We start from the raw sequence: 16134 nt of genomic DNA on the forward strand, positions 1-16134 counted from the left end.
GTGTAAACATTCACAGTGCAGGGTGGAAAAGTATGTGAACCCTTGGATTTAATAACTGGTTGACCCTCCTATGGCAGCAATAACCTCAACCAAATGTTTTCTGTAGTTGCGGATCAGACCTGCACAACGGTCAGGAGGAATGTTGGACCATTCCTCTTTACAAAACTGGTTCAGTTCAGCAATATTCTTGGAATGTCTGGTGTGAACTGCTCTCTTGAGGTCATGTCACAGCATCTCAATCAGGTTGAGGTCATGACTCTGACTGGGCCACTCCAGAAGGCGTACTTTCTTTTGTTGAAGCCATTCTGTTGTTGACTTCTGTGTTTTGAGTCGTTGTCCTGTTGCGTCACCCAACTTCTGTTGAGCTTCAATCGGCGGACAGATAGCCTAACATTCTCCTGCAAAATGTCTTGATAAACTTGGAAATTCATTTTTCCATTGATGATAGCAAGCTGTCCAGGCCCTGAGGCAGCAAAGCAGCCCCAAACCATGATGCTCCCTCCACCATATTTTACAGTTGGGATGAGGTTTTGATGTTAGTGTGGTGTGCCTTTTTTTCCTCCACACACAGTGTTGTGTTTTCCTTCCAAACAACTCAACTTTAGTTTAATCTGTCCACAGAATATTTTGCCAGTAGCACTGTGGAACCAGTAGCACGGCCACTCCTAGGGAGAGTAGCAACAGTGCTGAAATTTCTCAATTTATAGACAATTTCTCTTACCGTGGACTGATGAACATCAAGGCTTTTAGAGATACTTTTGTAACCTTTTCCAGCTTTATGCAAGTCAACAATTCTTAATCTTAGGTCTTCTGAGATCTCTTTTGTTCGAGGCATGGTTCACATCAGGCAATGCTTCTTGTGATTAGCAAACTCAAATGTTGTGAGTGTTTTTTATAGGGCAAGGCAGCTCTAACCAACATCTCCAATCTCGTCTCATTGATTGGACTCCAGGTTAGTTGACTCCTGACTCTAATTATCTTTTGGAGAAGTCATTAGCCTAGGGGTTCACATACTTTTTCCAACCGACACTGTGAATGTTTAAATTATGTATTCAATATAGACAAGAAAAATACAATGATATGTGTGTTATTAGCTTTAAGCACACGATGTGTGTCTGTTGTTGTGACTTAGATGAAGATCAGATCAAATTTGATGACCAATTTATGCAGAAATCCAGGTAATTCCAAAGGGTTCACATACTGTTTCTTGTCACTGTATATCAACAATGGTGGGGGTTTTCCTTTCTTTGGAACCGTTTCCAGATATTTTCATAAACTAAATGAAACAGTGGTGTTATTTGATAACACTGGTTACAAATATTGCACTTTAGTATTGCTACAATGTATCGTAATGAACAGTTGAATTTGGGAAACTCAGCCCAGGTTATTGCGACAAAAACAACATATTTTTACTAGATTTAAGTATTTAAAAAATAAATTCACACATGGTTTTGGGTGGAAATCAGAGGGTTTAAAAGTAGGCCAGACATTTGTCGAGTAACGTATTCTTGGTTATAGTTGTCTCTGACAATCAATGAGTGGGTTATTGCGATAAGAATCATATTTTGACTAGATTTAAATGACCACGAAGGGACTCAAACCTTCAATCTTCTGATTTGGAATCAGACACCTTATCCATTACGTCAAGCGGTCTGTTTGGAGGGACTACATGACAATATCATTCTGATTCTGGGCAAGAATGGACATGTTTTTGTAAGCAATTTGGGAACCTTTACAAGTAAGTAAAGTTAGTCAAATTAAACCACAAAACAACTGGAAGCCCCAATCTTTTGATTGGAAGTCATATGCCTTATCCATTAGGCCACATGGTCTGTTGTCAGGCAGATCAACTGAAAGTGTTCTCAACTTTGTTCTAAGGGCAGAAAGGATCGGATTGGTTTAGGACAGAACAAATCCGATTGGTTTCTAAAAGGTCAATGGGCGGAGTTTAACAGATACACAACTTTTAAAAACATGGCGGAGGTTTGAACTGAGAATCTTGTAAATGGGGGGCGATGTTGGAAGCCAAGGATGTAGAACACGTTTCCCTATCTCTCCTGAGTTAGTGACCAAATGTATATATTTAACCTTGCAAAATTGTATATATTTCTGTCTGAAGAGACCTCTAAACATTTCAGATCAAGTTTGTAATGTTGTCTACCCGGCCAAAAACGGAGTCTGCAAAAGCGGCCCGCAGCAAGCTCACGCCCGCTCCTGATTCACCCCCGCTACTGGATGCTGCTAATGCCGGCCCCACGGCAACACTGACTGTGGAGCTGCTACAATCTGTGATGGGCACCCTCAAAACCAATATTTCCGGTAAAATTGACTCGAAACAAATCTCAGGTCAGAGATATCAATGGTCAAAGACGAGCTTAAAAAAATCTATCGAGAGTATACAGAATAAGCTCAAAGCACACGGATTGGCCTTATCGGCACTGGAGCGCGGTACTACAGACCACAGCACTCACATTAGCGAGCTAGAGGCTAACGTTGGCTCATTGACAACTAGGGTGGCATACCTCAACAATAGATGTGAAGATATGGAAAGTAGAACGCAGAGGAACAACATTAGTCTACTGGGAATACTGGAGGGAGTGGAGGTCCCAAGACCCACGGAGTTCATGGCCCAGCTGCTTCAGGAGCTGCTCGTCCTGGAGGAGAAGCCAGTGCTAGACCGGGCCCACCGCAACCTGCGTAGCCAACCCCGGGATTGAGAACCCCCGTGACCATTTGTCATCAGCGTGCATTTCTTTCACGTCCGCAATTACATACTGAGGAGATCGGGGGAAGCGTCTCCTCTCCTCTACAAGGGTAAAAGAGTCTCGATCTGCGGACTACACCACGGCTGTGGCTAAGAAGCGAGCTAGCTTCGGAGCTGTGAAGCGCCAGCTACGCGCCTACCCGAGCGTGAAGTTCGGCTTGATCTACCCTGCGGTTCTGAGACTGACTTTACCTGATGGCTCAACGCACGGATTCGAGGACCTGGCTCTAGCAGCCGATTTCATCAACAAGAACGTGAAAGCGGCTGTTGTACTGCATGGTGTGGAACAAATGGTTGATTAGCTGGTCTTCTTAGCAGGCTAGTTAACAGGCCGGATGGCTGACTGGTTGGCTAGCGAAGCCAACTTTGCGGGTTCATTGACACTTGAATGTCGTTCTTTTTTAAATTTTCATTTCCAACCCATGTTGTTGAGTATACAGTTGACTCCCCGCTATAATGTGATACAAGGCAGATATGTATGTATGTATGTATGTATATATATGAGTATATTCCACTCACATTGTTGCTTTTTATTTGCATCATTCCTATTTTATTTTGATCTAAGCTGCATCTAATGCCAATATCTGACTGTTTTCATGGTTTAGTTGTAGTTTTACCATTTGTATTACTCTTAAACCTCTCTTAACCGAGGTTAGTTTACCGTAGACTCTGTTGGGGACCAATCTATGTACACGTTTGGTTTACTCTGGTTAAATGGTCACAAATCTCAGGTAGCACAGAGTAAAGGTTATCATGCTTTGTTCTAAACTTTTGTTTGTATTTAGGGTTTTGCTTGCATCTCAGTTGGGGAGATGCTTCGGCAAGGGAGGTTGTGAGGGAAGGGATTTTTCCCTCTATTTGTATATAGGTTTTATAGGTTTTTTGCGTTTCGTCGCTTGTCTTTGTTTTTTTAAATTTGCGCTATTAGGTTCAACAAAGATCTTTAGTTTACAATGTACCTTGTCCTTTACACGTCCTCTCTCTCTTAAGACATGACCCAACCTAGTGTAGCCCATCCTACTGGACGGAATGGCTTTAATTTTCTTACTTGGAACTGCAGGGGCTTAAATAACCCAGTTAAATGCTGTAAGGTGCTACACCACCTTCATCAATTGAAAGCACACATCATCTTTCCCCAAGAAACTCATCTGAAGGTATCTGTCACGCCCTGACCATAGTTTGCTTTGTATGTTTCTATGTTTTGTTTGGTCAGGGTGTGATCTGAGTGGGCATTCTATGTTGTATGTCTAGTTTGTCTATTTCTATGTGTTGGCCTGATATTGTTCTCAATCAGAGGCAGGTGTTTGTCGTTGTCTCTGATTGGGAACCATATTTAGGTAGCCTGTTTTGTATTGTGGGTGATTGTTCCTGTTTCTGTGTTTGTTCACCATACGGGACTGTTTCGTGTTCGTTAGGTTATTCGTTATTTTGTTTTGTTTGGTTCAAGTATTCTAATAAATATGAATACTCACCACGCTGCATCTTGGTCCGACATTTCTTACTCCTCATCAGAGGAGGACGAAGAATATCGTGACAGTATCACAACACTCAAGTCTTAGGTGCAGATGGGTGGGTCAGGTGTTCCATTCCTCATTTCAGAGTAAGGAAAGAGGGGTGGCTATTTTACTTCACAGATCGGTACCTTTGACATGTTCTAATGTGATCGCAGATCCCCTTGGTAGATACATAATTGTCAGTGGTAGGCTGCTCAATATGAATGTACTTCTTGTTAATATTTATGCTCATAATTGGGACAATGGCGATTTTTTTTCAGATCGGTTTCTCTACACTCCGCGATATGTCTTCCCATATGTTGATCTTAGGTGGTGACTTTAACTGTTGGTTAGAACCACATTTGGATCGATCCTCCACTAAACCTACTACCTTGTCAACAGCTAGAGTTGTCCGAACCTTTATGTCTGAATTAGCCGTTTCAGACCCTTGGAGAATGTTTCATCCATCTGGAAAAGCATTGTCTTTTTTTCTCATCAGTTCACCACACTTTTACGCGCATAAACTACTTCCTTGTAGATGACAGACTTCTCCATTCCATATCTTCATGTTCATATAATCCAATTGTTGTATCTGACCACGCCCCTGTTACTATGGAAGTGGTCTTTCAAACTGTTGACAACCTGCTACCGCATTGGTGGCTAAATACTCAACTTCTCAGTAATGAACACTTTGTCAATTACTTTTTCATAAGTACAAAAAGAACCCCAAACATATCTGCGTCTACTCTCTGGGAAACTTTGAAAGCTTATATCAGAGGTGAAATTATTTCCTACACCGCACATGAGAACAAACTGAAAAGGGATAGGCTATTTATGTTAACATGCTATATTGCCCAATTAGATGCCGTTTCACCATCTCCAGATATTTTATAAGGAGCGTTTAACTATGCAAGCAGAATTTGACACATTATTAACAGACCAGGTTACTGAACTATTAGCTCACAAGTTACGTCAACTATCATCATCACACCAGATTCCTAAAATTCGTACATCGTACATCGTCTGAGATATCATTAGGCTCTAGAGGGATCAGTCTCTATATACATGGTCTGGGATATCATTAGACTCTAGGGGGATCAGTCTCTATATACATGGTCTGGGATATCATTCGACTCTAGGGGGACCAGTCTCTATATACATGGTCTGGGATATAATTAGACTCTAGGGGGATCAGTCTCTATATACATGGTCTGGGATATCATTAGATTCTAGAGGGACCAGTCTCTATATACATGGTCTGGGATATCATTAGACTCTAGGGGGATCAGTCTCTATATACATGGTCTGGGATATAATTAGACTCTAGGGGGATCAGTCTCTATATACATGGTCAGGGATATCATTAGACTCTAGGGGGATCAGTCTCTATATACATGGTCTGGGATATCATTAGACTCTAGGGGGACCAGTCTCTATATACATGGTCTGGGATATCATTAGACTCTAGGGGGACCAGTCTCTATATACATGGTCTGGGACATCATTATACTCTAGGGGGATCAGAGATTTTACCAGTCTCTATATACATGGTCTGGGATATCATTAGACTCTAGAGGGATCAGTCTCTATATACATGGTCTGGGACATCAATATACTCTAGGGGGATCAGAGATTTTACCAGTCTCTATATACATGGTCTGGGATATCATTAGACCCTAGAGGGACCAGTCTCTATATACATGGTCTGGGATATCATTAGACTCTAGGGGGACCAGTCTCTATATACATGGTCTGGGACATCAATATACTCTAGGGGGATCAGAGATTTTACCAGTCTCTATATACATGGTCTGGGATATCATTAGACTCTAGAGGGACCAGTCTCTATATACATGGTCTGGGATATCATTAGACTTTAGGGGGATCAGTCTCTATATACATGGTCTGGGATATCATTAGACTCTAGGGGGATCAGAGATTTTATCAGTCTCTATATACATGGTCTGGGATATCATTAGACTCTAGGGGCATCAGTCACTATATACATGGTCTGGGATATAATTAGACCCTAGAGGGACCAGTCTCTATATACATGGTCTGGGATATCATTAGACCCTAGGGGGACCAGTCTCTATATACATCGTCTGGGATATCATTAGACTAGGGGGACCAGTCTCTATATACATGGTCTGGGATATCATTAGACTCTAGGGGGATCAGTCTCTATATACATGGTCTGGGATATCATTCGACTCTAGGGGGATCAGTCTCTAAATGCTTCTGAAAGTAAAGCAGATACAATGGAATTGGATGGTTTCTTCCACTCACTTCCTGTCTCTTCTGTCAGCCGGGATTTTGTTAAAAAATTAGAGCAGCCAATCACTGTTGAACAATTGTCTAATGCTGTCAAATCCTATTAATCCGGGAGAAGCTCAGGGCCTGACGGCTACTCGGCAGAGTTTTATAAAAAGTTTATCTCCAAAATAGCCCGTATTCTAATTGAAATGTACAATGAAGCATTTGTAAATGGTGATCTACCACATACTCTCACTCAGGCAACCATTTGTCTTGGTCTTAAAAAAAACAAAGACCCTCTTGACTGTGTATCATACCGTCCTATTACTCTGCTAAATGTTGACTATAAAATTCTTGCCAAACTTCTGGCAACGCGTCTGGAAACAGTCCTCCCATCAATTACCTCTCCGGATCAAACATGATTTATTGAAAATAGAGACTCATTCTTCAATATTTGACGATTTTTTAATATTGTATATAATCCTTCTGTCACCAATACCTCTGAAGCCATTATATCCCTATATGCGGAGAAAGCGTTTGCCTGGGTGAAATGGAAATACTTTTTTTTACACTCTAAATAAATTGGGCTTTGGCTCCAAATTCATGACTTGGATAAGACTTCTGTACTCATCCCGTCAAGCCTCTGTCAGGACTAATAACATTCAATCAGATTGTTTCCCTTTGCAACGATCGACACGCCCTTTAAGTCCCTTACTGTTTTAGGTTGTTTTGTTCTTATTTATTGCAAAAAACACAAGGAAGGGGTAACATTAAAGTATTAGAACATGAAGGACAAACAATAAAGCATCAAGACACTATCAAACATGTATCAGTCTTTCCGCAACAGAGCCATCCTTATGTGTGAGGGTGTCTACTACTACTATCAAACATGTATCAGTCTTTCTGCAACAGAGCCATCCTTATGTGTGAGGGTGTCTACTACTACTATCAAACATGTATCAGTCTTTCCGCAACAGAGCCATCCTTATGTGTGAGGGTGTCTACTACTACTATCAAACATGTATCAGTCTTTCTGCAACAGAGCCATCCTTATGTGTGAGGGTGTCTACTACTACTATCAAACATGTATCAGTCTTTCCGCAACAGAGCCATCCTTATGTGTGAGGGTGTCTACTACTACTATCAAACATGTATCAGTCTTTCCGCAACAGAGCCATCCTTATGTGTGAGGGTGTCTACTACTACTATCAAACATGTATCAGTCTTTCTGCAACAGAGCCGTCCTTATGTGTGAGGGTGTCTACTACTACTATCAAACATGTATCAGTCTTTCTGCAACAGAGCCATCCTTATGTGTGAGGGTGTCTACTACTACTATCAAACATGTATCAGTCTTTCCGCAACAGAGCCATCCTTATGTGTGAGGGTGTCTACTACTACTATCAAACATGTATCAGTCTTTCTGCAACAGAGCCATCCTTATGTGTGAGGGTGTCTACTACTACTATCAAACATGTATCAGTCTTTCAGAGCCATCCTTATGTGTGAGGGTGTCTACTACTACTATCAAACATGTATCAGTCTTTCTGCAACAGAGCCATCCTTATGTGTGAGGGTGTCTACTACTACTATCAAACATGTATCAGTCTTTCCGCAACAGAGCCATCCTTATGTGTGAGGGTGTCTACTACTACTATCAAACATGTATCAGTCTTTCTGCAACAGAGCCATCCTTATGTGTGAGGGTGTCTACTACTACTATCAAACATGTATCAGTCTTTCTGCAACAGAGCCATCCTTATGTGTGAGGGTGTCTACTACTACTATCAAACATGTATCAGTCTTTCCACAACAGAGCCATCCTTATGTGTGAGGGTGTCTACTACTACTATCAAACATGTATCAGTCTTTCCACAACAGAGCCATCCTTATGTGTGAGGGTGTCTACTACTACTATCAAACATGTATCAGTCTTTCAGAGCCATCCTTATGTGTGAGGGTGTCTACTACTACTATCAAACATGTATCAGTCTTTCTGCAACAGAGCCATCCTTATGTGTGAGGGTGTCTACTACTACTATCAAACATGTATCAGTCTTTCAGAGCCATCCTTATGTGTGAGGGTGTCTACTACTACTATCAAACATGTATCAGTCTTTCTGCAACAGAGCCATCCTTGTGTGTGAGGGTGTCTACTACTACTATCAAACATGTATCAGTCTTTCAGAGTGAGGGTGCGTGTGCATGATAGTGATATAAAATATGTCATAGTTTCCTTTTTCATGATCACAAGCTTGTAAAACCCGAACCCTCCAAAATCCCCCCACAGTTCCCCAATAACCATTCGAGACCCCTCCCACAGTCGTCCCCCCCCCCCCCGAAAAGAAAAAAAACAACAATTAAATCCATTCCCAAGAACCCCCCCAATGCACCAACAACCAATAGAATGAACTAAAGAGAAAAAAGGAAAAGACAGAAGAAAACCTCAAACAACAATGCAAAAAAAATAATACATGTAAAACAAAGGACATCAAGGACAACTGAAATCATAACAGCAATGCCAACTGTATATGTTTGTGTGCATGTCTGGCACTATTACATGTACGTGTGTGTTCTTGTATGTGTTTATTTGAATGAGAGTGTGTGTATATGCATGTGTACAAACACCTGAACGTGGTACCTTCAGGCATCAGCCTCAGGCAAACCGGCATTAGTTGTAAAAACACTGCCACTTAGTGTCATTCAAATGTACTTTTATTATGTTTTATTTTGATTTTTTTCCCCCTTTATCTTTTGACCATCATTCTATCTCTCACACAGCAACTCCACTCCCACTTGTCTCCAATATCACAAACCAACCCTCAGCTTCCCTCAGCCCATCCCATCTATCTCTGCTGGCCACCCGCTTCGTGTTTCTACGCAACACATATCTTTCAACTATGCTGTGATGTTTAACGTACAATTTCAATCTATCTAATCGAATAGAATCCACAGATTGCGTGTTGAAGATAAATACTTTTACTAAGAGTATTAGTAATTGACTGACCCTTACCCTTAAGTCCCTTACTGTAACCCCTTGCAATAGCACTTCCAACTCCCTCATCAAAGGTATAGTATACGGACATGAACACAAACTGTCTATATGCAGATCATTTATTATTACACACATCCAACCTTTCTGTTTCTGTTACTGCTATCCTTTGACACTTTCACATCCTTCGGTCACTTATCAGGGTATAAACTGAATCTCAGTAAAAGCGAATTGATGCCGCTTAATAGGCCACAAAAAAATATACTTTACATACAGTTGAAGTCGGAAGTTTGCATACACCTTAGCCAAATACATTTAAACTCAGTTTTTCACAATTGCTGACATTTAATCCTAGTATAAATTCCCTGTCTCAGGTCAGTTAGGATCACCACTTTATTTTAAGAATGTGAAATGTCAGAATAATAGTAGAGAGAATGATTTATTTCAGCTTGTATTTCTTTCATCACATTCCCAGTGGGTCAGAAGTTTACATGCACTCAATTAGTACTTGGTAGCATTGCCATTAAATTGTTTAACTTTTGTCAAACGTTTCGGGTAGGCTTCCACCTGCTTCCCACAATAAGTTGGGCGAATTTTGGCCCATTCCTCCTGACAGAGCTGGTGTAACTGAATCAGGTTTGTAGGCCTCCTTGCTCGCACACGCTTTTTCAGTTCTGCCCACAAATTTTCTATAGGATTGAGGTCGGGGCTTTGTGGCGGCCCCTCCAATACCTTGACTTTGTTGTCCTTAAGCCATTTTGCCACAACTTTGGAAGTATGCTTGTGGTCATTGTCCATTCGGAAGACCCATTTGCGACCAAGCTTTAACTTCCTGACTGATGTCTTGAGATGTTGCTTCAATATGTCCACATAATTTTCCTACCTCATGATGCCATCTATTATGTGAAGTGCACCAGTCCTTCCTGCAGCAAAGCACCCCCACAACATGGTGCTGCCACCCCCGTGCTTCACGGTTGGGATGGTGTTCTTCGGCTTGCAAGCCTCCCCATTTTTCCTTCAGACATAACGATGGTCATTATGGCCAAACAATTCTATTTTTGTTTCATCAGACCAGAGGACATTTCTCCAAAAAGTATGATCTTTGTCCCCATGTGAAGTTGCAAACCGTAGTCTGGCTTTTTTTATGGTGGTTTTGGAGCAGTGGCTTCTTCCTTGCTGAGCGGCCTTTCAGGTTATGTCGATATAGGACTCGTTTTACTGTGGATATAGATACTTTTGTACCTGTTTCCTCCAGCATCTTCACAAGGTCCTTTGCTGTTGTTCTGGGATTGATTTGCACTTTTTGCACCAAAGTACGTTAATCTCTAGGAGACAGAACACGCCTCCTTCCTGAGCGGTATGATGGCTGCGTGGTCCCATGGTGTTTATACTTGCGTACTATTGTTTGTACAGATGAACGTGGTACCTTCAGACGTTTGGAAATTGCTCCCAAGGATGAACCAGACGTGTGGAGGAGTTCTTGGCTGATTTATTTTGATTGTGCCATGATGTCAAGCAAAGAGGCACTGAGTTTGAAGGTAGGCCTTGAAATACATCGACAGGTACACCTCCAATTGACTCAAATTATGTCAATTAGCCTATCAGAAGCTTCTAAAGCCATGACATCATTTTCTGGAATTTTCCAAGCTGTTTAAAGGCACAGTCAACTTACTGTATGTAAACTTCTAACCCACTGGAATTGTGATACAGTGAATTATAAGTGAAATAATCTGTCTGTAAACAAATGTTTGAAAAATTACAAAGTAGATGTCCTAACTGACTTGCCGAAACTATAGTTTGTTAACAACAAAATTGAGGGGTGGTTGAAAAACAAGTTTTAATGACTCCAACCTAAGTGTATGCAAACTTCCGACTTCAACTGTAACTTGCCATTTAAAATTGCTCACAGTAGTTTTATTTATCTCAGAGTACATGTCACAATCAGATTTGAAAACCTTTTTCAAGCCAACTTTGCTCCTCTTTTAACCCGTACTAAGGACGATTTGTAACGCTGGTCTTTGCTACACCTCTCCTTAGTCGTAATATTTAATTATTTTTAAATGAATACTCTACCTAAATTCTTATATCTCTATCAGAGCCTACCAATTTTTCTTCTCAATACGTTTTTTTCAAAAATATCGACGCTCTAATTCTACCTTTTTATATGAGACAAAAATCCCCCTACGATACGAAAACAGCTTTTGCAGAGGCCCAAACCAGATGGCGGTACCGGATTTCAGATTCTATTATTGGGCCGCTAACCTTAGGATCATTCAGTACTGGTTGCAGAACAGAGAGAGGCAGCCTCGTCTATACCGGCATTATTGTCTTCCCTCGCTCACTCCTCCATTACAGGCCCTTACTCCTCCTTCATCATAAATACATGTGTCAGAATAACATTGATGATCTGGAATCCATTTAGGCGCCACTTTGGGTTCCAGACAACCTCTTCTTTGGCTCTGGTAGCCTCAAACCCAGCTTTTCCCCCCATCTATGGTTGATGGTGCTTTCTCAACATGGTCTAGTGTCGGTATTAAAAGATTCAGAGATCTTTATATTAGCAATACATTTAGTACGTTTGAAAAATTATCAGCTAAATTTGGTCTCCCCAGACATAATTTCTTTAGGTTCTTACAAGTCCAGAGTTACGTCCACAGCATAGATCCAGGATTCCCCACCCTTCCTGGTGAAACACAGTTCAACATTTCTTGTCCCACTTCCTACTCTGAAAGGCACCCATCTCATTAAACAATATGAAATCCTCATGGGAGGAGGAACTGGGTGAGGAAATATCTGATGAACTATGGGAAGGGGCACTCAAAAGGGTACACAGCTCTTCTATTTGCGCTCGACGCGGCCTCATTCAATGCAAACTCATTCATAGGGCCCACTGGACTAAAGCAAGATTATCCATCATTTACAAGGATGTGAACCCTAATTGTGTACGATGTAACCGGTCTCCTGCTAATCACGTACACATGTTTTGGTGTTGCCCATCTCTTGTTGGTTTCTGGAAAGACATCTTTTAACACACTCTCAGAATTAAGCGGCGCACAGATCGAGTCAGAACCTTTTATTTGCATTATTTGGGGTTTCCTTACCCACAATACAACTGACCAAAATGAATAAGGATGTAATTGCCTTTGTCACTTTGTTAACGAGACGATTAATTTGACTGAGATGGAAATCCTCTGTACAGCCTTCTCATGCTCTTTGGATTAAATCCGTTTTGAATTGCATAAAGTTGGAAAAAATTAAACACACACTCAATGGGTCTATAGACAAATTCTATGCAATGTGGGCTCCCTTTTCTTATGTTAAACGAATACATTTCCCTGCAGTTCCAGAGTGATGTATATTTATATATTGGTGATGTAAGAGGCCTGTTATGTGTATACACGACATCTCGGATGTTAAGGACTGTATTATCTGTGCTAGTTGACCTGTAACTACTGTATATCAAGGCACAAGGCGAGACCCAAAATGCAGACACAGGTGGCAGATGGTTGGAGTCTTACAATGTTTATTAATCCAAAGGGGTAGGCAAGAGAATGGTCGTGGACAGGCAAAAGGTCAAAACCAGATCAGAGTCCAGGAGGTACAGAGTGGCAGGCAGGCTTGAGGTCAAGGCAGGCAGAATGGTCAAGCAGGTACAAAGTCCAGAAACAGGCAAATGTCAAAACCGGGAGAACTAGAAAAATAATGCAAAAAGCAGGAGAACTGGAAAAACGCTGGTTGACTTGGAAACATACAAGACGAACTGGTACAGAGAGACAGGAAACACAGGGATAAATACACTGGGGAAAATAAGCAACACCTGGAGGGGGTGGAGACAATCACAAGGACAGGTGAAACAGATCAGGGCGTGACACTGTATCAAAATATATTTTTTCTTATCTTATTTATTTTTATTTTTTTAATGTTTGTCTCACTTTGTTTTGCTGTATTGCTGTCTTTATGTTGTTTAATATTACTAGCAAATAACGTACAAGTGCAATTATTTTGTAAATGCTGGTGTTGAAAATTCAATAAACAATGTAAAAAAAATGAATCTTGTAAATAAAACTTTGAGTTACAAGTTGTAATGTTTTTAAATCATTATTGTTTTACAGTAGTCAGACAAATGTAACAATATCTCTAAAATAGAACTGGTCTCCTGAACCAAAAATGAAAATGTAGCAAGCTAGCAGCAACATACTAAGCTAATCAGAACAAGCTAACAACCTCTTAGCTACTTATGTTGAATTAATAATAGAGCTAGTTAGCTGTCAAATATACAAGTAAGTCAGCTAACATTTGCTTTATTGAAATATTGAGTTGAATAAGCAATATGAACTTTAAAAAAAAAAATGGGGATGGACAGTTATACTGCCCCAGTGGCAGCCACGTGAAATACTAAGCTAAACAGATAGCAGATAGCAGACCTCTTACTAATGTTGAGTCATAGAATCAAATATACCAGTAAGTCAGCTCCCACTTACGTTATCAAAATATTTAGTTAAATAAGCTGTATAAACTTACAAATTGTAATGGACTGTTATGCTTCTCTGGGGTAGAAAATGCTAAGCTAAATGTAACTTAGCTGAGCAGAGAGCTATCGCCTACTAATGTTGAATTATAAAATAAATATAGAAAGCAAGGTCTCAAATATGCCAGTTGACATTTGTTTTATAAAACATTTAGACTGTTTATGCTGCCCTTAGTTTGGGTCAAGATCACTGTAGGCCAGACTTCAAGCACACACATGTAATTTACTAAACGTCTTCGCTGCCCTTGGGGCAGTCATTTGAATGCACTGTTTAAACGCTTCCCCAGAGGCAGTCATTTTAGTTTGGCTCAAGGGCAGACTTCAAGCACAAAAGGTCATCTAAAAAAGTGTTTACTGTCCTGTGGGCAGCCATGGACTTATCTAAATTATATCCTATGGTTATCTTCACCCAACGTAACATTACTGCCAATGGAGCAGCATTTCAACAGTGCATTCCAAGTTTTAGTTTATTAAGCTTAATGTTAACAATAACTTTTGCTTATTATTATTTTCATATTTAATGGCATATTTGAGACCTAGCTACAGTAGCTAGCTCTATTTTATGATTCAACATTAGTAAGAGGTAGCTATCTGCTTAGCCAGCCAGTTAATTTTAGCGTAGCATTTTAAGTTTCTGACCTCTGAGAAGCATAACAGTCCATTTCCATTTTTAAGTTTATATAGCTTATTCAACGAAATATTTTGCTGAAGTGGGAGGTGACTTACTGGTATATTTGAGACCTAGCTAGCACTATTCTATGATAGCCATATTTTACTAATGTTATCTGCTGGCCAATTAGCTGTTTAGCTTAGCATTTAGCACTTAGCACACCCCATTATTTCTATCTCTACTTTGCACTTTCTTCCACTGCAAACCAACCATTCCAGTGTTTTTTTTACTTGCTATATTGTATTTACTTCGCCACCATGGCCTTTTTTATATTTTTATTTATTTATATGTATATTTTGTTTGCCTTCACCTCCCTTATCTCACCTCACTTGCTCACATTGTATATAGACTTATTTTTCACTGTATTATTGACTGTATGTTTGTTTTACTCCATGTGTAACTATGTGTTGTTGTATGTGTCGAACTGCTTTGCTTTATCTTGGCCAGGTCGCAATTGTAAATGAGAACGTGTTCTCAATTTGCCTACCTGGTTAAATAAAGGTGAAATATTTTTTTTTTTTTTTTTTTAACAATGATGCTTTATTAAAATTTCAATAAAACAAATGTTAACTGACTTGTATATTTGACACCTAGCTAGCTAGCTTTATTTATTAATTCAACATGAGTAGCTAATAGGTTGCTAAATGCTTAGCTAGCTAGCTTGCTCTGAATAGCTTATCATGTTGCTGCTAGCTTGCTACATTTAACAATTTGGTTCAGGAGAGCAGTTGTATCTTAGATATATTGTCACATTTGTCTGGCTACTGTAAAACAATAATGATTTCAAAATGTGGTAACTTGTAACTCAAAGTTTTATTTACAAGATTTTCAGTTCAAACCTCTGCCATGCTTTCAAAAGTTGCGCATCTGTTAAACTCGGCCCATTGACCTTTTAGAAACCAATCAGATTTGTTCTGCTCTAAGAAGAAGAGCCTACATTACAATCTCTTACCGTAACCTGGCAACAAGGGATAGTCTAAGCAACTAGAGAACCTGTTCAATATACATAAAGCTATCAAATCTAAACAGCCATGATGTGACTTGAACCCACAATCTTCTGATCAGAAGTGTGAAGCCTTATCCATTAAAGCCACATGGTCTGTGAGAGCAGAGACTACACGACAACATTCGACCTCAACTTGCCTCAGTCTATTTGGTGAAAGATGGTTGCAATGTGACTGTGAACCGTTCAAATGAATTGTCTGCAGGTGTGGTTGCAGGTGTGACCGCGTTGCCTAGCGACACCAGTTATGCTACTTGAACCATTGCATCAGTTACAGTCGAGAATCCTCATTCATTCTGTGTGTTTGTGAAAGATACATTCAGAGTACAACTTGTTTGTTGGCTGTGTGGATACTTTAGCACGTACACATACACTTAGTGTGTAACCTTTATTCAACTAGGCAAGTCAGTTTAAGAACAAATTCTTAT

At 40.2% G+C, this 16134-nt stretch overlaps 1 protein-coding gene across 1 annotated transcript in view; it reads left to right on the forward strand.

Annotated features, from left to right (window-relative positions):
* Window positions 1-2543: 2543 nt before the first annotated feature.
* The window catches only part of sntg2 (syntrophin, gamma 2), a 130124-nt gene continuing 116533 nt past the window's right edge, over window positions 2544-16134 (forward strand). The window contains exons 1-2 of the mRNA XM_039008802.1: window positions 2544-2697; window positions 2783-3018. Of these exons, the coding sequence (XP_038864730.1) occupies window positions 2544-2697; window positions 2783-3018 (390 nt within the window). The remainder of the gene's footprint in view (window positions 2698-2782; window positions 3019-16134) is intronic.

This window comes from Salvelinus namaycush, chromosome 15, assembly GCF_016432855.1.
Source record: "Salvelinus namaycush isolate Seneca chromosome 15, SaNama_1.0, whole genome shotgun sequence".
Classification (NCBI taxonomy): Eukaryota; Metazoa; Chordata; class Actinopteri; order Salmoniformes; family Salmonidae; genus Salvelinus; species Salvelinus namaycush.